The sequence below is a fragment of the Aristolochia californica genome, unplaced genomic scaffold (genome assembly GCF_029961685.1).
Source record: "Aristolochia californica isolate CCGP_79_NKW_82.1479 unplaced genomic scaffold, dmAriCali1.0.hap1 SCAF_7, whole genome shotgun sequence".
Classification (NCBI taxonomy): Eukaryota; Viridiplantae; Streptophyta; class Magnoliopsida; order Piperales; family Aristolochiaceae; genus Aristolochia; species Aristolochia californica.
In genome coordinates, this window is record NW_027182268.1 from 1,747,714 (window position 1) to 1,774,334 (window position 26,621).

At 36.7% G+C, this 26,621-nt stretch overlaps 1 protein-coding gene across 6 annotated transcripts; it reads right to left on the reverse strand.

The window, feature by feature from the left end:
• Window positions 1-17: 17 nt before the first annotated feature.
• On the reverse strand, window positions 18-20,672 carry LOC137936464 (uncharacterized). Of its 6 annotated transcripts, XM_068781157.1 has the most exons (10): window positions 19,907-20,672; window positions 16,921-19,596; window positions 15,852-15,905; window positions 12,139-12,487; window positions 10,426-10,576; window positions 6,926-6,998; window positions 2,095-2,139; window positions 1,947-2,012; window positions 612-768; window positions 18-299 (listed from the first exon to the last, which is right to left on the reverse strand). In XM_068781157.1, exons 1-4 carry the CDS (start codon window positions 20,510-20,512, stop codon window positions 12,230-12,232), a joined length of 3,594 nt encoding a protein of 1,197 aa, XP_068637258.1. In that variant the 5' UTR covers window positions 20,513-20,672; the 3' UTR covers window positions 18-299; window positions 612-768; window positions 1,947-2,012; window positions 2,095-2,139; window positions 6,926-6,998; window positions 10,426-10,576; window positions 12,139-12,229. The 6 variants fall into 6 exon arrangements, with proteins under 6 accessions (XP_068637258.1, XP_068637256.1, XP_068637259.1 ...); XM_068781155.1 differs by lacking the exon at window positions 6,926-6,998; XM_068781158.1 differs by lacking the exon at window positions 6,926-6,998 and having other exon boundaries at window positions 612-782.
• Window positions 20,673-26,621: the final 5,949 nt, after the last annotated feature.

Here is a 26,621-nt window from a genome sequence, read left to right on the forward strand (position 1 = left end):
ACATGTCTTCATGGCAAAATCATGCACAAAACATATGAAGTAATTGAACCCAAATTCATTTTGGAAGTCGACACATGCCAAACATCAAAATAAACAATACCTAGTGGAGTACTTCAATTGACCAGACTTAAATACACCTAGGAGTGGAAGAAAACAACCACCACATTTTTGTTTTTCTTTTTGAGTATGAAGTATGTCCAAGACAAAGAAGTCACTGATATAGAAAAACTCTTGAATGTTGACAGCCAAAAAACCACACCGTCCAAGAAACATTTTCTTCATGCCCTACGCCAAACATCCTGAAAGACGTAAAGATGGGGTAAAGGTTTAAAAAAAACAAAAATAGTGACTTTGTAAGTAAATCAAGAACAAACTTAAGAGAAATGTAGGAAAGAATTCTACAAAAGATAAGACAACCTTCACTTATTACAAATGAAGAAGATCCATCACTAAACATAACAGAACAATGAGATTTAGATTTGTAAAGGCAAGCAAAAAATTTCCTAATGGTAGAAGCACCAAAGTCACTAACCTATTAGTTAAACTGTGGACATCATTTTAAAAAAAAAAAAAAAAACAGTTAAATTGGGAAGCTTAAAGAGCAAAAGTACCTGAATAAGCAATGTGGTAATAGCTAAGTAGCAACCTGAAATCATGTTTGTTGTTGGTACACCTGCATAACTTATTGTTTCAAATATTCCTCATGAGTAAAAGGGTAGTGCTCGCTAGTGAAAAATGGTCCACCTTCAAGGATTTACCCAAGCTGCCCTGCCAAAGTCATCCTAAAACTTGTTAAAATTACTATTAGTACACCCACAAGAAGCACATTGTCCTCCGCCACAACCTCTACTATAGCCTCCCCTTTTTCTACGTGAAAAGTTACCTGGAATGTACATGTACTTGAAAACATTCCATATTCCTTTAGCAATTTCTTGGAAAGTAAAACTAGAACTACCTTGTAGTTCCATACTATTTCATGATCAAGACAACCAAAATAGTTTTCTGACACCTGTTCTTTTGTTAGACTTTTGAGTCTCTGGAGGATCACCCACAATATATTTCAGTTTCTTTGCACTCGCAAACAAAAAATTTTCACCATTCAATTTAACAGTTAACATTCAAAAAAGTTTCAACTTGTAGTTCAGAATTGTCCTTACAATTAAATGCTCAATCTTCGGGCCAGGGAAAGGGGAAACAACTCATTACTGTCAGCCATTACTTCCAATAAAAGTAGATACACCCCAGCATTATATCAATCGATAGCTGCTCTTTAACCAAAGAATAACAAGAGCACACCTTAAAACAATAGAAGTTGTCTTTCCAACACAAAACAACACCCTATTATCTAAAAACTTTTAAGGAGGGTAAATTATCAAACACTAACCCTCTCAAAGCCTGCACTTCAACTTTAATTCTCTTTAGGAGATTGAAAAGAGGGACAGCACATACCAGGTATTAGAAACTGACTCAACTTCATAGTGAAGAGTTTGAAACACCATAAAGCTAGTTTACCAACACGTAGTAGGAAAAAAACAATCAAAGGGACGTGGCTTTAAGCAGGAAAAAGAATAGAAAATCAACAGTTACACTGCATGTAACCCAAAATAGAGAGAGAGAAGAAGAAGAAAAAACGAAGAAAATTAGTGAAAGGACTTGGACAGATTAATTGTTGCTCTGATACCATGCAAACTTCGAAACAGGAAGCAAAAATTTACATATAAATATATATGTATGTATATTTTCTGTAGCTAAGAGTGTTGTATAGTCAGAATTTCAACACTAAACTGTCAACCTCCAGTAGCCTTTATTAATATAATCCTTCTATAATTTAAACTAAAAATACAAGTATATTCCACTATTTATATTCAAACTTTCCCACAGTGTACTCAAAACACATAATTCATCACTTTCAAAAAAATAAAAAATAAACACAATTCAACAATTACCTTCAAAACCCAAAAAGACTCCCACAACTAGATATGCCTGCCATTTAGAGACTGATGGAGTTGAACCTGCACAAAATCAAAGTTTATTACAAGATTCATCACATGCAGAAACAGTATACCATCAACTATTTGTAACTGCAAAATGTACCCAATGTTGCTAGTGCCATCAACAGCTCACCAGCAGGTCATCAACCTGAATAAGCAGCATCAACATGTGTAAATTGAATAAATAACATCCACTCAGCATATGCAAATCTGGTCAAGAAATAAATGCAACTTTCAATCAAATTTAGTTAAACTAAGCAGAAAAACTTGTGGTATTTGGCTCCGCTCCTACTGGAGCACATTACACATAAATCAGCTCTTTGCGATCTGTTTCTTGCAGATTACTCCCACAGTGCAGGTACAGCTAAATATCCAAAGCATGCTAGATCTTTAATGATTCACGCAAGAGGGCCATAACACAGGTCAAGCAACTGCACTGCTGACTCAAAGAGCCATCATATAGCTTTACAACGTACTCAATACAGTGTTTTAGGGAGACAAGACTTGCATAGGGTTCAAGACCAACCATGACATGCATTCATAGTATCCCATGTGCATTAACAGAAAGCATTACTCCACAATGTCAAATCTTGCTACAGATCCAATCTTCACGAGATCAGGCAGAGATGTGCACTGGTAGTAACCCAAGTGCATCAACAGAATCCAGTCTCCACCATACTACTGAATCTCATGACATCATAAGAACCTGGATCCATAAACCAGCGATCATAATACTTCCAAGTGAAGAAGACCACCAGGGATCATAATTATTTCTTGGTTCATGTTCCTTTTTTTGAGAAAGTCTTGGTTCATGTTCTTAGAGAAGGCCTCTGTGTTGGTTGGCCTTTATGTAATTTGTTTTTGTACCTCTCACTTTCCATGATGGATTTCTCATTATATTCAAAATAAAAAATAAAAAAAATAAAAGACCACCAGGGAACTAACATAGAACAAAGAAGCATCAATATGTACTAACAAATTCGTAAGCAAAAGAAATATTCAATCAAGGAGAGCATCTTGGAACCAATTACTTGAATTGGATATTATATCAGCAAAATGTAATAGGGATAAAGAGATTGACAGATAAGACTGATAAATGGGCTCTAATCACAGAGATAAAATTAGACAGAATAAGGAAAAATAGATACTCAAAACTGAAAATATACAACATCCTCTAGAATGGACTCTTGGAGATTATTAAGAGGCTTCCTCTTTTATAACTATGCTGTGTTTATAATTTTTATAACCTTATAAATTAAGTAGATAAAATAAAGACAATGAATAAATTTAAAATTTATTAAAATAAATATAAAAGCGGAAAATTGAGAAGAAAAAAGAGTGAGAGAATGAGAAAGAGAGAAAAAGTGCAGCAAAAAACCAGCACTCATCAAGGTCTGAGATCGACCTCCCTTCTATTACATAATCACTTTAGTGAAAACTGATGAAAAGTACATAAATATCCCACACACACAGCTCTATAACTCCCTAATTACATCTCAGGATAAAGTAAAAATTGAACTACTTAACTTTTATATTGAGACGAGCTTACTGCTAACCTAGAAAGACAATCTAACAAGTGTATAATAACTAAAATGAGCTTCTTCATATATTCTAACATTTCCCCTCAAGCTAGAGTGCATATATCAACACGACCCAACTTTATAAACTTCTCAAATTCACACTTTCCTAGAACCTCAACAAAAATGCCACCAAGCTGATAAAAATTTAAAATATGGAGTGAGCATTGCACTACTCATCAGCATCACGAATGAAATGACATCCAACCTCAACATGGTTGGTTTTTTCATGAAACATTTGGTTGCAAGCAATGAAAATGACAACTTGGTAATCACCATGAATCACCATAGCACCTTTGGTGTGGAAGCTTAGCTCCTACAAAACAGATCTTACCCATAGAAGTGCACTAACTATATAAGTCATTGCTCGGTATTTTACTTTAGCACTAGAATGCGCACAACATTTTGTTTCTTGTTTTTCTAGCTAATCAAATTCCTTTTAATAAATAAACAATAACGAGAGGTAGATTTTTTGTCCAAATTGAACTTTGCATAATCAACATTACAATATCCCTCAATCTGCAAATGACCGAGTGAATCATTGCCCCATGCTCCCTGCAAATATCTCAATATTCTATGTGTAGCCTCTAAATGAATATTTGTTAGATGCTCTATGAACTAACTGATTACACTTGCAACAAATGAAATGTCAAGCCGGGTAATTGAGGCATAAATAAATTTGCCAACCAACCTTTGATATATGGTCTTACCTTCACATCATCAGAACATCCCTCAATCTACAAATGACTGAATGACTCATACATAAACCATTGCCCCATGCTTCCTTTAGATATCGCAATATTCTATGAACTGCCTCTAAATGAATCTTTCTTAGATGCTCCATGAACTACTGACCACACTTACAACAAATGAGATATCAAGTTGAGTAATTGAGGCATAAATAAGTTTATCCACTAACCTTCTATTCATGGTCTTATCTTTAAATTCAACACAATCATCATTACAAAGATTATAGTTCACTTCCATAGGTGTCTCAACAGGCTTTACTCCGAACAAACCATACTCCTATAGCATATATGTGACATATGTCAAAACAATCCTAACTTACTTTTGGGCACCTCAATCCCAAGAAAATATTTGAGGGATCTCATATCCTTGGTTAGAAAATGTTTTGCAAGATGTTCTTTCACCTCTTGAATATCCCTTGCATCGTTTCCAAATAGTATTATGTAATTTATATACACAATCAACACCACAATTCCAAAACCAAGGACATAATCACTTCACTATATTTTGAAACCATGCTCTCAGGCTCCTACATGAGGCCATACATCACCTTGTTCAACCAACATACTTTCCACAGTCTCCCCTGAAAAACATACCTAGGAGATTGTTCCATAATCACTTCTTCCAAATCCCCAAGAAAAAATGATTTTTTATGTCTAATTGAAACAATGGCACAGCCCTTGGTATCAGCATATAAAACAAATGCAGATAAATGTTTTAAAGAGTGTGAATGATCGCAAAACTATGATCCCAAAAAGGCCTTTTCATGACAATATTTCAGGAGTCTCATTGCCAGACAAAATAATATCGTCCACATCTACAAGAAAAACTATGATCCCGGAAGGCCTTTTCATGAAAAACAGTGAACGATCACAGTGGCTCCTAGAACAACCTATAGACATCAATACTTAGCTAAAATTTTCAAACCAAACATGAGGGCTTTGTTTCAGCCCATAGATTGTTTTTTTGAGTCTACATACCTTGTGCATAAGGCCAACCTGTAGACCTCTTTTTCTAGATCTCCATATAGAAAGACATTCTTTATGTCTAACTGGCATAAGGGTCAACCCTAAGTAACAGCAATAGACACCATAATACATACCAAAGATAATCGATCAATTGGAAAAAAAGTTTCAAACACATCTACACCATAAGTTTGTGTATATCCTTTGGCCACCAAACGAACTTTGTACCTTTCAACTAAGCCATCAGCCCTATACTTGACTGCATACGCCCATCTACAGCCAACCACTACAGCACCTGAAGGTAACTCACATAACTGCCAAGTTCCTGGCTCTAATAGAGCAGCCATCTCAGCATCCATGACTTTCTTCCACTATGGAGAGGACATAGCATCCTGCACTGAAGAAGTGCAATCAGAGATAGACAATGCGAACTTTCTGTAGTTGTCAAACAAAATGATCACTTGATGCAAAATAAGACAACGGATGGTGAGTACCCTTTTGAATACCTTTCTTTAAAGCAATGGGTAAGTGCAAATCACTCACCTTAGGATCCGAAGACGAAGATGAGTCATGGTTCTGCATGGGAGAGAAGGTCGTTGGCTGAGAGGGATGCACCTGTTGACACCGATATACCTACAAGGGCTTCTCAACAATGGAATCCTGCGTAGGTCCAAGACAACCATCCACCGACAAAGGAATAACTGACTCATAAACTGGAGAAGAAGATGGTACATCAATGGAAGTAGTAGACTCAAAGAAGGGAGTATCCTAAAAAAAGGAGACATCTGCGGCTACAAATGTTTTTCTAGTAGATGGACAAAAACACTTGTATCCCTTTTGTGTACAAGAATACCCAAGAAAGATACTTAATTGCACAAGGAGATAACTTATCTTTGGATGATCCCATAACATGAGTAAAACAAACACATCCAACAACACGAGGAGAAACTGAGAACAATGGAGCTGAAGGCAACAAAAATCTGAATGAGAATTTTACCTTCAAGGATAGATGAAGGCATCCTATTGATCAAGTAGCAGTAAGTACTGCAGCACCCCAAAAGTGCTTTGGAACCTTCATATGTATCATCATAGTGCGAGTTATTTCTAGTAGATGATGATTTTTATGCTCTAGAACTCTATTTTGTTGTGGAGTAAACACACATGAGGTTAGGTGAATGATCCCTTGATTTTGACAAAAGTTGTTAAACTTCTGATTCATGAATTCAAGACCATTGTCAGTATGCAAAATATGAATAGAAGCAAAAATTGATTCTTTATTTCATTGTAAAAGAGTTTAAATACATCAAAAGCTTCAGATTTCTCCCACAGGAGAGAGGGCCCAAGTACACCTACTAAAATCATCAATAAATGAGATTACCTAAATCCAAATAGACTCATTACAAGACAAAGACCCCAAATATCTGAATGAACAACTTCAAATAGTTGACTTGTCATATTATCATATTATGTGAGGCTGGAAAGGAACTTCGTTGGTGCTTGCCCAACTGACACGACTCACACTGAAAAGTAAGATTGGAAGAAAATTCTAGAAAGACTTGAATCAATTTTGTTGACAAAGGATGATCTAATCGCAAATGCCACTGGAATGGGGTAACATATGTATAAAGTGCATATAATGTATTACATGGTAAGTGGCTCTCCAAATAATACAAACCACCTCTCTCACGTGCAAAACCAATCGTCTTCGTCGCGAGATCCTGAAATAGACAATGAATAGGATAAAATGTCAGAGAACAATTCATAGACTTAGTTAATTGGTTCACTAACAGCAGATTTAAGGGAAATTTAGGAACTAGTAAAGTAGACTGAAGAGACAAGAATGATGCAAGACTAACAGTGCCAACACCTTGGACTGAGGAAACAAAGATGACCCATCAACTAAATTTACTTGTTTTGTATGTGATGACTCTTTCATGTTAGAAAACAAAGATTACATACATGACGTGTGAACAGTGGCCCTGGAATAGATAAACCCAGTTAGGGGAAGAAGACACATAAAGAGCGAATGTACCTGAAGTAGCCAAAGTAAGAGTAGGAGTAGGAGCATGAACCATAGGTGCTGAAGATGAACCAACTGATAATTGAGTTAGATGATGCATAATTTGTTGTTGTTGCTGAAATAATTGTTGTATCTCATCAGCTTCCCTTGAGGGAATAGAAGCAACAACCTCTAATGTCGTTCCAAAAGTTGCATGGTTGGTAGAGTTTGCCCAAGCAAGTTTTCCAAATTTTATCCAACATCTATCAGTATAATGGTTATTTCATCCATAATGGACACATTTCCTCTCGGACTTACCATCACCTCTGCCTCTACCTCTCTCATAACCTATCCGACTTCAAGACGCTTTTGGGCTAGGACTAGGGCCCAAGGTATTAAGTGCAGCAGCATCTGTTACTTTACCCCCTTTTTTTCTACTTTAGATACCAAAGTTGTTTATGCCCTCACAATTCTATTAAAAGTAGTGGGTCAAGGGTACCTCATGTTGTCAAACTCCCCACCTAGGCCATCAAGAAACTTCTCCACTAGTGATTGGTTTTGTTGTTTCCTTAATTCCCACTTATCCGTAGTGAATGGATGATACACATTAATTTTTTGCCATAATCCCACAAATGCAGTGTAATATTGTGTAACAGTCTTGTTACTCCTTTTTAGACCAAAGAAATTGTACAATTCATAAACTTTGAAAAACAATTGCTCTCTTGAGCATATAGATATTCCAAAGAAATCCACATAGCCTTGGTTGTTTCACAATGCATCACTTGATTCCTTAATGATGAATTAATATTGTTGACAATCCAAGTCATAACTTGGTTGTCTATCATTAGTTGTTGGGATTGGAAGATCATCACTAATGTACTTTGTCCTCCTTATGCTCTTCAAGAACATTCTCACTGCCCTAGCCCAATTGAGATAACTCGGTCTTGTCAACTTCTCAGATGTCATAAACACATCTAGATGGTACATAAACTTCACCCAAATCAGCCATAGAGTAAGTATAGAGTCACCAAAAAATTCAATTTCAATATCCAAACACTTTTGCAAATTCCACAAATAAGGGCCCCTCTTCGTAAAAAATTAGGGTTATGACGGGAATGAGATGTGCACAAGAAATATATGCTCAAGTCAACACCATATATCAAATAAATAAATAATCTTCCGAGACCATACCACAATTAGGACCGACGTCAACATGCAGACTGATGATGCACGCACTAGTCTAGGAATAGGTCATGCACATCCCAATATCTCACAAAAGAAACCCTTTTTAGGGTAATCAAAGTATGAATAATCCTTTAAAGGATGATAGCAGTAACCCTGAGGTTATGGTAGAAAAAAATAAAGAAAAGTTTAATTTTTACCAACCAATCACGGAGGAGACCTAAAAAAACCTTGATTTTGTGAAGACGTCCAAATTATGAGGAGGTTTTCTAGGTAAGATGTACTCCCAGCAATGATCACTGCTCTAATACCATATAAAAAGTGTGAAAAATCTAGAGAGAGAAGAGGAAGAGAGAGAAAAAAAGAGAGAAAATATGCCAAAACTCTAAATGAGCTGTGGTGGGGTTGTGCACAACCCCCAATTCTATTTATTTAGGTTTAAGTCATAATTTAAAGAAATGACAAAAATACCCCTCTTACATAAAAAACTATTCTTCCTATGAATATAAAAATGTGTACATAGACTAAATCAAACATGCTGAACAAGATAGGGCTATAATATAAAATATTCGATCATGTAAAATGACCAATATACCCTTGAACTGATTTTTTCTCAAATGTTAATCATGCTACAAGTAAAAAAGTCTTAAGAACATCCTCACCATATGATTGGGTATATCCCTTAGCCACAAATCTGGCTTTATACCTCTCTACAGATCCATCAATCTTATATTCATAGTGTAGACCCAATGGCAGCCCATAATGGCAACATCTGGAAGTGGATCACATAATATCCAAGTAACCCTATCAAGCAATGCCTCCATCTCCACATCCATAACTTGTTTCCACTGAGGAGACAACAAAGCATCCTAGACTGAAGAAAGAATGGTACAAGAAGACAAGGAAAAAGCAAACGCCTTGAACGGAATGGACTAGATAACGAGTCAAAGGATACAAATTTGTATATAGGATGCTGAGTACAAGCATGAACACCTTTGTGAAAAGCAATAGGAAGATCACAATTACTTACCTCAAGAGTTGTCAACACGGAGGAAAGTTGCAAGGTTAGAGGAGAGGGAGCTTTTCATGGTGTCTTGAGAAGTTTCCTATGTTGGTAAACTCGTAGTGTGGCTTTAGCTAGGCAGCAATAGGTGTTACACTAACAACATCCTCCATCAGAACAAGAGCAACAACATCAACATGGTGGTGTGGAAGGATAATAACACTTGAACCCTTTTTGAGTACAAGAATACCCTAGGAAAACAAACTTAACTAATCTTGTGACTTGTCATGAGACAAATCAAAAACGTGCAAATAGCCAACAGACCCAGAAACATGAGCACAAAGAAGAAACATTCGGTACTAGGTTTAAGAACTTGTAGAGGGATCCTTGCCCCTAGTATGGAAGAGGACATCCTACTGATGAGAAAACAAGCAATAAGCAAAGCATTACTCCTAATAAGATTTTGGAACCTTCATTTAAAATAGCATGGTTCATACAACTTCTAGCAAGTGGCAATTCTTCCTCTTTGCAACCCCATTTTGTTTTGGGGTATAAACACTCGAAGACCAATGAATAATGCCATTAGCTTTACAAAATGAATCAAACTTATTGTTCATAAACTCAAGCTCATTATCAGAATGAAATACACGAAGAGATGCACCAAATTGCTTTTTTATTTCACTATAAAAACAAAAAATACATCAAATACTTCATATTTCTTCAATAGGACATACACCCATGTGGACCTACTAAAGTCGTCGATGAAGAAAACAAAATACTAAAAAACAAAGATACTAGGTACCCAAAAGGGGCCACATACATCTGAAATTGACTATTTCAAACAAACTATTATTGCTATGACTCTAACTAAACAGAAATAATGTATGACAGTGCTTCCAAGTTGATAAGATTCACACTGAATGGACAAAATAGAAGGTAAAGTTAGAAACTTCTAAAGCACCTTGCTGGCGAGGGATGTCCTAACCATAAATGTCACTAGAAGGGTGAGACATCTATTTGAAGCATCAAAGAAGGCTGCCCTAGTGAATCTTCCAAGTGGTAGAGCCCCTCTTTCTCATGCCCTAAACCAATCAACCCCTCATCTAGAGTTCCTGAAATACACAATAAGTAGGAAAGAAGGTTACCGAACAATTCAAAGATATAATAATTTGACTGACAAACAACAAGTTACTAGGAAATTTAGGAACAAATAAAACAAACTCTAAAGGGATGGATGAAGTGGGTTAAACTTTGCCGACTCCACTAATGGATGAAGAGGACCCATCAACAAGAGTAACATGTATAAAAAGAGATGATTGACTAAGAGAAGTAAAAATAGAAGACATACTTGACATGTGCAAAGAAGCACAATAATCGAGCACCCACGAAATAATAGGAGACACACTTAAAACAAACATACCTGAGTTAGTCATAGAGGTTGTGGTTGTGGCTGTGGCTGTTGAATTATTAGGTTTAATGGATTTAGTCAACAAGGTCAACTATGTCATGCTCTATGTCAATTGCTAAAGTTCATCTAGAGCACCAGTAGTAATACATGGCTGGCTGGGTCTCATCACTTTTCAGAATACTAGAATTGGCCAAACCAGGTTTTCCAAACTTGTCCCAAAACCTATCTAAGTAGAAATTACTGCGCCCACAACAGAAACAACCCCTATCACTTCTATCTCTTATCACTTCTATCTCTTATCACTTCTACCATCACCATGGCCTCTCCTACATTCAAAACTCTTTTGACCTCGCCCTCTACTACCTCCTCCTCGTCCAAGGAGTATCTCTGAACGACCCTGTGAGGAGTGCATATTGAGGGCAGTAGCCTTTGCCCCCTAATTATCCTTGCTGCCCAGAGGAACCACAACAGTTTTTGTTCACACAACTCTTTTAATTTTTTTCTTCAACATTAGCACATCATCACTCACTAGTAATTGGGCCCAAATTGCATCATATTCAAGACCTAGGCCATCAAAAAAATTTGCCACATGGATCCACCCACCTTTCTTCTGAAGCTCCTTCTCATCAGAAGTAAAAAGGTGGCAAATACTATCTCCTCCTCTTTCACAACTTTCTCTTCTCTTTCTTTCAGGTTACTATCTTCTACTAACTTTTTCCATTTAAATAAAAATAATTCCTCAAGAACATAGTAAGTAGCTCTCGGGGGATGAGATACTAACATCTGATTACTATCTCGTCTTATACAACATTCACTTCTCTTTCTTTCAGAATAGTATCTTCTACTCACTTTTTCCATTAAAATAAAAATAATTTGTGCTCAAGTTATCAAGGATTATTGGGCCGTAATTGTTTCACTTAAAGAAATTATCATTTTCTTCAAATAAATAACTAAACAAAAGAAGAAGACTGATTAATTTTTGAGTTATCTTCACACAAGCAGTGGAGGCTAATAAATCCTAGTAAAATAGATCCCTAATTTTAAAACAAAAGGAGTACTTTTCTCCTAACATCCGAGCACTTCCTTTTCCTAAATGATTGAACTACACAGTGATAAACTAAACCAACGAGCCTAAAATAAACTGTTTAGTCATATCCCAACATGATCACTGAGAAGCTCTGGATTGTGTACTGCAAAACACATAAATTAACCAATAACTTACAAGAATAACTGTAGAGCATAGCAAAGGTTGCCTAAAACACTGACCTGAGGTGAAAATAAGCCACTTCAACTGCATGCTAGTTCAGGTGCAGAAATGAATCACAGAAGGACAAACAAATACCATCAATCTTCATATCTACATGTGAATGTCTGCAATGGTATTCATCCCCTTTGAGACCACTTGTAAAGTTGATCCTTTGGTAATCCAGGCAGTTAATTCTGGCTGATGTTCAAGGTGATTAAGTGGTTGTAGAATTCCGTTCTCCAATTGGACACCATAGACAAAAGGAAGCCTTAGGGTAAGAAAGCTTTCAGGTGGTAAGATCACTTGACAGCCAATACTGAAGCGTGATTGGTGCTCTTGGTCCAGAAGTGATGGATGTAGGCAAGACTCCTACAAGTACAAAAAACATGATGAGTCTTTCAACATTTACACATGATTCTAAATTTGATATAAAAAATAAACACTTACATAATGTTGGCTAAGTTGTGGAAGAAAAAGCTGAATAATATGAAGACAAGAAAATCATCTAAAACAACTGAAACTATATAAAAGAAGGAAGAAGAACAGAAAAGAAGGAGACAAAAGGACATCAGCCCACTTTTTCTATTTCTGGAAGCTTTTTTGAAAAGCACTCACTTTTAGCCTTTTCTATTCATGGAAAGTCAACAGCTATCTACCTTAGCAATTGCCTATTTTTGAACAATCCCTATTAGGAGACTATATCATTGGCAGTTTCATCTTAATTTATTCTTGGAATGCTTCTTTAGCAAGTTGCTCCAAAGCAAGTCAGAGTTCACTTGTAATCAGAAAGTTGTTCTAGGAAAGTTGATGATGTAACTTATTCTGGCTATTATAGTATCCATAATTGAGGGATCTACAGTTACTTTGGATTAAGTTTTGAAGAAGAGTTAACATAATCATTCTTCTATTTGTTGGGGTGGCTTTGTTTCTCTTTCTCTTTGCTAAGAACAATTCTTAGCCTTTTTTTTTCTCTTGTGCTAGCAGCTGCTAGTTACAAAACAGCACCTGTAAATATAAGTTCTTCTCTTTTTGTGTTTTTGGAAAAGTGAGAGATTTAGTGAAGGGTGTTGAGTAATATGATGTAATAAGCTCAGTTTTTTATTCATGTTCTTTTTCCTTTTGAGTAGCCTCAAGGGCATATATGTAATTTTCTTAGAACTTTAAATATAAATATCAGAGAGAGAGGAGCTCACCCTAACTTAACACAAAGGGAGAGCTCCTCCACGAGTTTTTCTAGCCATCTTCCTTCTTCGTCATCCTCTCTCTCTCTCACACTTGTTAGCCTAAGTCATCTTTCTCTCAACTCTTCTCTCTTCTCCTCTCACTCTTAAGTACAGCTTTATGAATTAAACCTATAATCTAACATGGTATCGGAGCAGGGTTCTAGGGTTTAAATTTCAAGCTGCTCCAATTTGTCATGCAAGCTAATTCAAGTTTTATGCCATGCAAATCCAGCAATTGAAGGAGAAGTTGCAAATCAGCCAAAACCAGCTCCCACGAGCAATTTTTTGTTTGAGAAATCTTCTTAAACCAGATAAGTCTTCAAAATTCTCTTTTATGATGATACTTCATTGATTTATTAAGGATCATATTTTAGTAGTCAAGTTCCTAGTTGCTGGAATTTTTTTTACATGCTCATCATTAGAATTGCTCCATATACCTTGTTTTTTGCTCCTTCATTAAATCCCCATCAATTTGGTTTATTTTTATCATCTTGCATGGCTATTAAGTTTTCAATAACTCCCCTTGTACATGTGAGTTGATTTGATTGAAGACACTTATGGCTGAATTTGGTGTTATTAAAAAGAAGCCCATAAAGATGTTTTGAAATAGTCAAGTTGTTATGTTTATAGTTAACAACCTTTTATTCCATGAAGGACTAGACATATAGAAGTGGACTATCATTTTTTTAATTATGACTCCCCATGTGAGATCATCTAAACAACTCAAAAATCAGACATTTATTCACCAAAGCTCTCCCAAAGAAAAAAATTTATTTTGCCACGAGTTGGGCGTGCATGCTATATATGCTCCACCTTGAGGGGGAGTGTCGAGAGATGTGAATATGAAGGCCAAGTTGTAATTAGCTTTTCATAAGTTGCTAATGATTAAAGGGTAGATTCGTAACTTTGCTTTAAGTTTTAGAACTATAGTTATTAAAGAAGGGGTATTATTAGCTTTAGAGTGTTTATTAGAAAGAGGGATCCAGAGATTATTACACCCTAATCTCGAAAATTCAGAATGTGCAATAGTTCTCTTCTCCCTCTTTGGTGTATGTGACTTCAATTTTCTCCAAAATCGTCAAGCTTTCAAAAATAACCTTCTACCATCCCAATCAATAAACATTGATTAGAAAACAGAAGAAAGAAAACTCACAATTCAATCTCACCACCTTCGAAGAAATCCCATTTTGTATAAATAGTATCCATGAATTTCAAATTCACCCAATCAAAGGTTTTTTCCATATCAAGTTGAATGGATAAGCCCCTTTTCGTTCTTTTCTTACAATCAACAATGAGCCCATGAGTTATTAAACAGGAGTCTAATATCTGATGGCCTTTGATGAATGTATTGTATTTCACTAATGACAAAGGGAAGCACTTGTGAGAGTCTTAAGAAAAGGACTTTAACAATCAGCTTATGATGGTTGGCAATGAGACTAAGTAGCCTATAATCAGTTGGTGTTGTGAAGTTGGGTCATGGCCTATCCCAAAATGACTGGCCACCTTAGGAAACCTCTTTCCCAACTAATAAATTCAAGATCTTTGATCTCCCTAATCCATGTGGGACTATTCCTTAACACCACCCCCCCCCCCCCCCCCCCCCCTCCCCTCACGTGTAGGCCCTCTGGGCTCTTACATGTAGATAATTTGGGTGGAGGCCCACATACAAGTACTTGCTCTGATACCATGTGAAGTTGGGTCCAAGGCTATCCACTCAGAATTGTTTTGGAATTAGAGCAATAAGAGAGGTACCCATACTAGTATAAGTAATCCCATTTTCATAGAAATCCTCAAACTTGGATAATACATCATTTTCAATAAAACTCCAACTTTCCTTGTAAAATTCAGAAATAAAACCATCTACTCCTAAAGCTTTATTTTAGGTAGAAATTTGAATCCAGTTTCAATTTCATCAAGGCTAAACGACTGAATCAGATATTCTGCCTTTTCACTTGAGAGAGTAAAGAATATTACAATTATACCTTTCAGTTGTTGGAGCAGCTTTATTACTCTTTTTCTTTGTTAAGAATAATTATTTAGTCTTTTTTTCTCTCTTGTGCAACCTATTATTAACACGAGTTCTTCTGTTTAAACTTAAAAACTAAGAATGCGCCTGGGTCATTCAGATACCAACTATGTCTATCAACTTTATTTTTACAGTTTTGTGGCTTCAAGATTTTTCTTCCGATATTGCATCAAACTTTGTATTTTTTATTTCACTTTCTTTCATTTTTATGTTTTCTACTTTGAGTACTTTTTGGCCTTCTTTTGGTTTTATTTCTCTCCTCCCGAGAACCCTTATATATTTCTCTTGTTTCTTAATAAAATTATTTCTCATCATTTTACATAAAAAAAGGAAAAAATAGAGCCAACTGCTCAAGACTAGTTCTCTTGATAGGTACCACCCCAAGGGAAATAGATACATGAACAGCAAATGAAGCAATAGATGGAAGTTAATTTATTAAATAAGGAAAGAAGCGTTCAACCTTTCGTAAGCACTTATTGCTTACCTCAAATTGCACTAAGGGGCATGTGGCTAACACAACTGGAAAGGGAGGTGTCACCTACAAGTTATAGGTAGAGATTTTCACATAAGATTTATAGACAATAAAAGTTCATCAAAACATAATCGAAGTTGATACATGTACAAAATTCTTAAGAAACAATCAACCTTTCTATCTTTTCCAACTTGGGGATGATTAAACACTACAGCAGTTTATAGTAATGGATAAATATGTAAGATTTAACAAGGATGACCCAACATTTTATCAAGCATCTTGTTTTCATCACAATCTTGAAAAATGGAAATGACTGACATAGTCTTCAAACTGAAACATCAAAAAACCATCTATAAAAAACCAGTCTAGGCAAGGATAACACTGCAAGGACAGCTTCATTGAACTGCATAAAAGAGATTATGGCAATGTGACCCTAATTTAAGTTTATGTTTCCACAATGTGACATTTAAGTTGGAGAATTAAGAGATCAAAGACTCTTGCGATGCCAAGAGTATACCATAGTTAAAACCTTGGAGCCAATGTACTTCCCATATTTCAACTTCACACTTGGAATGGGAAAGGTGATGTTCATGACAATTTAGTTTAACACTTCGATGCCAAGAGTATACCATAGTCAAAACCTTGGAGCCAATGTACTTCCCATAATTCAACTTTAAACTTGGAATGGGAAAGGTGATGCTCATGACAATTTGGTTTAACACTTCATACCACCCCGCATCCACCAAAAAACGAAAAACAAAAGCCATTTCAGTACCCATTTTAGGCTGACCTCACCAAATGAAATCCAGGGAGTAACAAAAAACATCTGATAGAATTAAGCTACACTAGGCCAATGAGATACAGATTTGCAGTGTCATGAGTCATATCTTCATGAGAAGCCTGGAAAAGTTATGTCAAAGATTATAATAATAACAACAGTGACGCTTTGCAACAGCTATACAAGGGAATAGACAGAAAGTGCTCCTGATGAGAAATGCATTTTATAAAAGTAAACAGTAACTTGGCAGCATGTCTAGCAGGAATCCTCATAATAAAGATGATTAAAAAGAGATAGACATACCAGGAAAATTCGTTGAAGCTGTGAAATTGTACTGGCAAACTTAATATTTTGGTTCATTTCCTTGTTCCTGGAGTTCTCACAATGAGGGCACTTCATATATATTGGCAAGTTTCTATTCAAAAGGGAATATGCAAAACCACTATCATCAAGGCTGACATGCTGCAGGCTGCATTCAATGTCCTTTACAGACAGAGACTGTGCATCATGGTTTAACTCCTGAACTTTCAAAGCTAAACCATTTCTATTTGAGTTTAAGAAATCTGCAGATTTTTCGTCATAATTTTCCACCTTAGTGGTAATGGAACCTTCAGGATGAGAAAAGAAAGACCCAAGCCCATCAAGATGCTCTGGAGTCAATAAAAACCTGTGCCCATAAGAGCACTCATGCTCAAAGCCAATGTAGACTTCAACTTGTTTCAATGAAACATCATGTTCTCCACTACCATTAACATTCACAGGAACTACATTGCTTCCTATCTGTACAAAAGGATCTATATCTTTGAGGACACCATTTGAATTGTCCTTGATAGAAACATCTTCGTTCATGTGAGACTTCCTACAGCTGTCAATTACATTAACTTTATCCTCAACCCGGTCTCTTAAAACCCGTTGTTTATTACCCTTTTCTGAAGCTAGTATTGATTGTTTCCTTTGCTGAAGAGGAGGGAATGCAGAATCAGAAGCAAATGAACTTGCAACAACTTCAGAAAATGGTTTCTTCAAAGTGAAGTTTGGAAGACCTTTTCCAAAGTTAATCTTTTGGTCATCAGAATGAACATTCTCTGAAGCCTTTCTCTGATTTTCTGCTCCTGTTAGAGCCTTTTTCCTCTCTTCATCTGTAACAAAGAAAAGCTTAGAATCTGGATTTGGCTTCATAGTAGATCCTTTCTGGGCTGTACCTATATGCAAACCATGTAAGTCCTTTCCTTTCTCAAGCATAATCCTCAAGCTTGAAAGGAACTTCTCATTGGAGCAGAATCCACTCATAAGCAAGCCTCTAGAAGGTTCATAGCACTTTGCACCTCCAACACGAACCACACTCCATGAAGAAGCTTGAACAGGTTTGCCATTGCAGGATTTAGGAAGTTGAAGTGCTGGAAGGAAATTCTCACAGTTGGGAAAACAATTAAACATAACATTAGCGCTCTCAAAATCAAATGGATCATCTCGAAATCGCCTCAAGCGGCCACAAGCACAAGCATGAAGGAAGACATACCCACTAGAGTGTGGCTTAACTTCACCTTCCATGGGAAATTTGGCCGTTCCAACTTCATGTCTCTGGTGCACACAGGGTCTTCCAGTCAAACTGATAGCATCACAAAGTTGCCTCCCTGATTCCCAAATAGAAATGCATTCTTCTTCTAATCTTTTGGCAAAAGTTTGAACAGCAGGGCCCTTCACCATAGACCGGAATCCCTGCATAGCTTTATCTAGGTGCGCATTGTGAAGGACAGTCGGATAACAAGCAGGCAGATCTTTCAAATAAAGCTCCCTGGCCATTGGAAGAACTCTTTGGCACCAAGATGTGGAAAATTTCATGTTTAGACCTCGACCACTCTCCAACAAATATTTAGCAGCTTCAATTGCACCTTTACCTGTCATAGATATGTTCTCATAGCTTTTATTTGCATCAGGAAGTTCAGGCCTTGTCACCAATGAATCAACAAAAAGACGACTACAATAAATCCAGTCTTCCAAACTTGGCAATTCAGGTGGAGCATTAAGTGATTTACCAGAAGCAGCTGAAGCTGCCGCTGCCGCTGCAGCAACAGCTACCATACCAACACCACCAGCTGAACCACTATTAGTATTAGTGGCCAAACTCCCTCTTCCCCTCAATGCCTCAGACTGTCTATAAATAAACTCCTTAATCAATTGGATATCATCCTTATTTAAGTTTTGATAATAGTTATCAAGCAGAAGAGTTTCAGGGCCTCCATTATTGTTTAAAATCTCTTCTACAAGACCTGATACAAAATTAAGTGATTCGCCTTTGCTGTTCATTGACCGGTCTACCAATGCAACAGCTCTTGAAGCATCAACACAAAACAAAGGTGGGCAGTTTAACTGGACTGCACCTCTTGACCCGGAATGATTGGCTTCAGTTCCTCCTAGAACACGACATTTCTTTATTAAAAATCGGATCTGTGCCTCAAGTGACGACTGTAGTTTCTTCCTAAAATTCCCTTCAGATTTACTGACTGAACGAGCTAACATAACCACAGAAGCAGAGCCCATCGTAGACAATGTGGGCTTTGGAATGCTGCTGTTAGTTGATGACTGATTTGGTAATGATGAGTCTGCCAGATCCTCCACACGAGATGTGAGACTTGGGCCATCTGAGAAGTCATCAAGAAAAACAAAAAGAATGACAGGTGTACACTGGCCTGGAAACAAAGCTGGGGATGAACTTGAACCTGACATAAGAGAAATTGCCGAAGCATGGCGACTTGCAATGCTACCCCCTCTACTAGGAGGAGGGCTGTTAGAAGATGTTGAGGGTATAGTTTGCTGAGAGAAGGATGAAGAAGAAGCTTTAGTGGTCAACTTAGGTAAAATATGAGATTTCACAAATGGTGACAGGGCTTGTTTTGCTGCTTGTAGCATTCGAAGCCTTTTTAGGATTTGTGTATCAAAGCGGGAACCTTCATGAAGATATATGATAATGTGGCAGACCTGCATGAATCACAGGCGTCAAAAAACACGTTGAAATCCCCAAAATAGTCTACATTTTCTTCTATGCTCTGTTTGCTTCAACGTTCCTTTCCTCTATGCATCCCACTGGACCTTATAAGGTCAGAATGTTATGATCAAACAACTTGACAATATTTCGAGTAAAATATATCATATTCACAAAATATCAACTATAAGTCTAGCGTCATTTTTTGGCTAGCAGTATAGTCTCTCCAGGTATCAAAAGTGAAAGAAAAGTCAATGACCAAATAACCGCCACGATAAGAATAAAGATAAATAACTTAAAAATTACCGAGAACATCACTAGCATTCCCTTGAGATCCTCAGACTCGATATTGTCCAAAGTTGAATCCAAGGACATCTCCCCGCGACCATCTTTGAGCAATGACATTCCTTCCGAAGGAGAAAAGTGATATGAAGAGAATTGCAAATATACAATCCCCCTGTCTTGGTCATGATAGTAACTTATGTTGCGATTCCAAGAAAAAATTGTCTTCCCCTGTTTCTCCTGCTCGCCTTCCTTTTCTGCGACTTTTTGAATATTCGCAGAAAGTTTTTTGTCGAGATTTCCGGAGCCAAATATGTTAGCGTCGAGAGTTCGGTTGATTAGTTGCGTCACGTCACCGCTATTTCGGCCAAAGAAACCAACAACAATTACGCCATCCGATGAGGGTAAAGTAGAAGAAGATGACGAGGAAGAAGAAGAAGAAGAAGATGATGATGATGATGAGGAAGAAGAGGAAGTTGAAGGGGAGAAAGAAGACAACCGGAGAGACACAGGGTTTTGAGGAAGAGGGGGAATTAAGGAGGTAGTGGAAGACGAAGAAGACGCTGGGGTAATTGCAGAAGAAGAAGGACGAATTAGGACACGCATGGGAGAAGAACTTGGGAGCTCCATGCCTCGATAATACAATGTCTATCCGGTTGCACCGCCTCTTCTCGAAGCAAAGAAACAGAAATTTCTTCCTCGCTGGTTTTCTTGCGCGCTGAAGAGCAAGAAGACCAGAACTCAGGATCAGGGGTTGGGCGCGACGATAATCCTGTACGCATCGGAGGTATCAAAAGAGGGAGCCGGAGAGGTGGCATTGGCCATTTCCCCCTAGAAATTTAACTCTTGTAAGTCTGTACAAAAGTGGAGAGAAAAGAAAATGAAGACAAGAAAGATCTTTTTCTTCCATTTTTTAAAGTATTATTAATTTTATTTTTATTTGGATGACTATAAAAAAATAAGAAATAAAATGGAAGAAAAATATAGTTTCTTCTTATTTGAAAATAAAAATAAAATTAATAATACTTTAAATTTTTTATAATTAAGATTTTTTTAAGTTTCTATTTCTTTTTTTTTCTTTTTAAATTCTATTATTTTGTGAAAGAAAATTTATTAACTTAATTTTTTCTCTTATGTTCTTTTCTCTCGATGATTCTCTGCTGCCAAATAAAAGAAAAACTCTCTCTCTCTCTCTCAATTGAAAGAAGGATAAAAGTATATTGATTCCGCAATATTACATAAAAGACTCAGAAATAATCCTGAGCCTTAGACTCCTAAACATACACAGGCAGACTAATTAATTAAAAGTAAGGTTAAACAACTCCCTTGTCTTAACCTGACTAACCTTTTTTATCTGAAGGTTGTAGAGACCGATGTCTCCCATATAGGCTATGGTGGCATCTTAAAACAAATTAATCCAATTGGTAAAGAAGAACTAGTTAGAGTTACCTCTGGTAATTGACATGATGTACAGATTAATTATTCTACTGTAAAACAAGAAATTTTGGCAATAATCAGGTGCATTCATAAATTTCAGGATGATTTATTAAATCAGAAATTCTTTTTAAGAGTTGATTGTTCTGCTGCAAAATCGATTCTTAAGAAGGATGTGAAGAATCTTACTTCCAAACAAATATTTGCCAGATGGCAGGCGAAATTAAGTGCCTTTGATTTTGATATAGAACATATCAAAGGAGAATTAAACTCCTTACCTGATTTTCTAACCCGTGAATTTCTTCAGGGTCAAAATCATGTATAACCCCGCAAGGGGCAATCCACTCCCAATGAGAGGACGTGGTAATCAACAATCCAGAGGCCGCGCCCGAAAGAATCAAGAACGAGGAAATTCCTCAGACAAAAAGGGCAAATCCCCAGTGTCATATAAGGAGACACTTGAAGTAGAACCAGAGTATATTACTCTTCCGGATACGAAGAAAATTTTACTCTTCAATAAAGAGGACCTTGAGGGTACATTGGATTCCTGGGAGATGTTACAGAAATGGTTTGGAAAAGCCTACTGTCCCATCCGTGTAGGAAAACGATGGTATTCCTTTGAATCCATTTTGGTTCACCTTAATTCTATATCAGTGCATCATACACTGACCAATGTGGCTAAATGGGATAGCCCAAGAGCGTACAGTAAATGTACGATACAAAGGGGGGGTTAGTCAACAAATTGGAAATTTGATCTTCATCTTCATCTTATGCATCTACATGATCTTCATCTTCAAAATAGGTGTTAGTGTGGACAAGTTCATCTTCATCTTCATCTTCGAAATTTAAAACCATTGATTTTATTAATTATAAAAATAAGTTAATTAAACCAAGTGTTTGAGTTAACAATATTTTAATTACCACTATTAAATCACTAATACAATAGAGTAAATAAAAAATAAATATGATTAATGAATAAAAAAGTATTATATTAATAACATAAGATAGATTTTTTACATGGTATTAATTAATAATATATTTTGACAAAATTAAAAGTAATTAATTAATCAAATGCATACTTTAATTATATTTTATTTACCAGAGACTTAAATATGAAGTTTAATATAGTAATAAAATTGAACAAAAATAATAAATAAATACATATACAACTTTATTAATAACCTAAAAAAAAGATTATTCTAATAACGAGTTCGTGCCTTTAATATTAAAATCATCAAGTTACAAGTTTATTATATATAAACGACGCGTGTTCAAAAGTAATAAGATACAACCATCATATATAGTTCCACATGGAAGTCGATATGGCATCTCGAAATTGTGAGACTCTGGTGGATTCTAATGCACTCTGCTTCCGAAAGCATGTTACTTGGCTACTTCTACATAAAATTAGGCATAACCTATATATATAATATATGTATAAGATTGGGCATAACATTTTCTTAAAATTGAGCATAATCTATGTATATAATACTTGTATAAAATTCGACATGACTTCTACTTAAAAATTGGGCATAATCAATATACATAATACCTGCATAAACACTCCATAAACACTCCATAAAATTGTCTATACATTCCATAAACACTCCATGGAATTGTTTATATACACTCCATAAAATAGTCTAAACTCATACACTGCATAACACTATAAATAAACTCCATACAATAATTAAACACAACAAAATTAAATGAAATATCACTATCAATTTACAATCGCCCAAATAAAAACTATAAATCTATTATATATTTACAAACTATAATTGTTTCTCTTCATGCTAGTTGTTCCTCGCCCATTTCCCCCTATGAACTGATCTCCAAAGCTTCCCCTTGATTGATCTTTCTCTTGTAGAAGAGGACTTCCTTCAATACAGTAATTGTTACATCATCCGCATTGCCCTGGCATGCAAGTAAGAACATCCAAAATAAATTCGTGATTATGGTAAAAAAAAAAGGGCCAATTCTTTACTAGTTTACTTTTAACAATCTAAAAATTTTGAATAGGGATATAAATATTGCCCTGATGAGACATTTTCAAGCAGGCCTCCGGACTCAAAAGTCTCCTACTCCAAAAAAATAAGATTGGAAAGAAAATTCTTAGAACAATGGTTTAAATGGTATTGGTCAACAAGTTCTCAACAATATCAAAAGTAGGATATATCAATCACAAGTAACTGTCTATAAGGCAAATCAAATACAACACTAAATTAATACAAAAAAATAGAGTTTAGACTTACCTTATGAAATTTGAGAAAAATCAAAGCCGAAGGGTTAAATCGAAACCACAAAAAAAAGAAAATACCATGTGGTGGATATGTATAACACCCGAATTTCCTCACCACATGGCAAAAATATTCCATAGCACTTCAAAAATCCTCAACAATTTTCTAAAACATTTCAAAATTAATTAAACTATTTTCACTACTGCATATACACTAAACAATGAGAAAACACACACATCAAGTCCAAATTCACCGAACACCCCTGGTAGAGCCCCATATAACTTCTCAGTCACTACGAACTGTACCTTGTCAGTGATGGGGGTCAGGTTTGGTTGGCTAATGGACGCTCGTGTAAGCGACTCAGCCTTGTTTGAATTGGACTAAAAAACCCCTAATAAAACCTAAACCATAAACCATCAAACCCTAAAGTCAATCACCTACTAAACTCTAAACCCTAAACACTAATTCCATAACACAGTACCCTAAACCTTAGAAGCCCTAAACCCTAAACCCTACACCATAATTCCAAACTCTAAACCCAAAAAACCCTAGAGCTTAAAAACACAAAACCCCCCAAAACCTTAAAAACCCTATCACCTACTAAACTCTAAACCCTAAACACTAATTCCATAACTTAATACAACAAAAGCCCTAAACCCTACACCCTAATTCCAAACTCTAAACCCAAAAAACCCTAGAGCTTAAAAACACAAAACCCCCCAAAACCTTAAAAACCCTATCACCTACTAAACTCTAAACCCTAAACACTAATTCCATAACTTAATACAACAAAAGCCCTAAACCCTACACCCTAATTCCAAACCCTAAACCCAAAAAACCTTATAGCTTAAAAACACAAAACTCCCAAAACCTTAAAAACCCTAAACCCCCTAAACCTTAAAAGCCCTAATCCCTAAAATACCCTAAACCCTTAGCCTAAACCCTAAACCCGAAACACAAACCATAAAAAAAATACCATGTGGTGGATATGTATAATACCCGAATCTCCTCACCACATGGCAAAAACATTTCATAGCACTTCAAAAATTCTCAACAACTTTCTCACACATTTCAAAATTAATTAAATTATTTTCACTAATGCATATGCACTAAACAATGAAAACACACACACATCAAATCCAAATTCACCGAAGACCCCTGGTAGAGCCCCATATAACTTCGCAGTCACTTTGAACTGTACCTCGTCAGTGATGGGGGTCGGGTTTCGTTGGCTAATGGACGCCCGTGTAGGCGACTCAACCTTGTTTGAATTGGACTAAAAACCCCTAAACACTAATTCCAGAACTTAATACCTTAAAAGCCCAAAATCCTAAACTCTAAACCCGCCCCCCCCCCCCCCCCCCCAAAAAAAAAAACCTTAAAAACCATAAACCCCCTAAACCTTAAAAATTCTAATCCCTAAAATACCATAAACCCTTAGCCTAAACCCTAAATCCGAAACACAAACCATAAAAAAAAAAAAACTAAACCATCAAACCCTAAACCCTATCACCTACTAAACTCTAAACCCTAAAAACTAATTCCAGGACTTAATACATTAAAAGCCCTAAACCCTACACCCTAATTCCAAACCCTAAACCCAAAAAACCTTATAGCTTAAAAACCCTAAACCTTAAAAACCCTAATCCCTAAAATACCCTTAACCATAAACCCTAATTACGCACTAAACCTAATTTAGACTATAAACTGTAACCCTAAATCCCAAAATAATGCACAAATAACCCCCAATTCCGCACTGAAAATAAATTTAAATCAAATAAAACACTAATTTAATGAAAAAAAATTCAGGTTTAGGCACACCTTCTGAAATTTGGGGAAATCTGAAGCCGAAGGGTGATGCCGAAGGGTGAAATTGAAGGGGGAAATCCGAAGCCGAAGGGTGAAATCGATGCCTAATCAAGACTAGCCAGAGAGAGAAGGAAGTGGGAGGCCGAAAGGGAGAAGAGAGGGAGAAGACAGAGAAGAAAGGGAGGTCGGGAGGGAATAGAGAGAGAGAAGCGAGAGAGAGCTTGTCCGAGAGAAGAGAGGGAGTCACGGAGACGAGAGAGGGGGTGCGACAGAGAGGGCAAGGCCAAGAGAAGACCGAGAGTTGAGGCCGGAGATGAGAGGGAACTGAGATGGTGGCCGAGATCAACGTCGGGGACGCAGGGAGACGAAGAACGAGATCAATGTCGGGGGCGCAGGGAGATGAGAAAGGGAAGGGAGTGCGGGAGAGAGGAAGAAAAAAGAAAAATGCTACGCGCGATGGGGGGGGGGGGGGGGGGGTGCGAGGAGAGAGAGCGAGGCCGAGAGCGTCGCCCGTCCTTCAATTCGAAGAAGATCAAAAAGGGCCTTCTTCCACATGATTGAAATTAAATCGTGGAGATGAAGGGCCCATTCATCCCCCGCATCGAGATGAAGCTTCATCTGCGCTCCACTAACGACTTCAAGTGTTGAAGGGTGTTATGTAGTTGAAGATCATCTTGTCCTTCAAGTTGACTAACCCCCCCAAAGATTCATGCATCCCTCAACACGGGGAAAATTTGATTTAGCAAAAGCAGCGAACCTTCCTAATGATAAGGAATTTAATTATTGGGATTATATGGATTCTTGGTATAATACCTTTTATTACCAAAATCCCTCCCATAGACATTCATGGTTTTTCCAATGGGAAAATAATGTCTGTCAGAGGTCCTTACCTCTACCCAGTTGGGTATTTGCCTGGTGGAACAAATTTGGGCCACCCATTCAATATTACCTGAACCCATTATGGTTCGTTTTGTGAAATGGACTCAATCCAGTCCTGAGCTTAAAGCTCTGGGTTATGAAAAACCCCCAAGAATTGGAACAGTCTGATCTTCTTTATGGTATTTTCTTTACCATGGATTTGGAGATGAGATTGTACTACATGCTTTAATGATAAAAACCTACCAGTGTTATTAAGAACATTTTATGTTCGTCGGTGGAAAATTTTCCCCAACATTGATACAAAAGTAGCAGAAATTGAGTCTGCTATCATGCAAAATGAAAATAATTTTAGATTGCATCGCGTCCCAGAAGTCCAT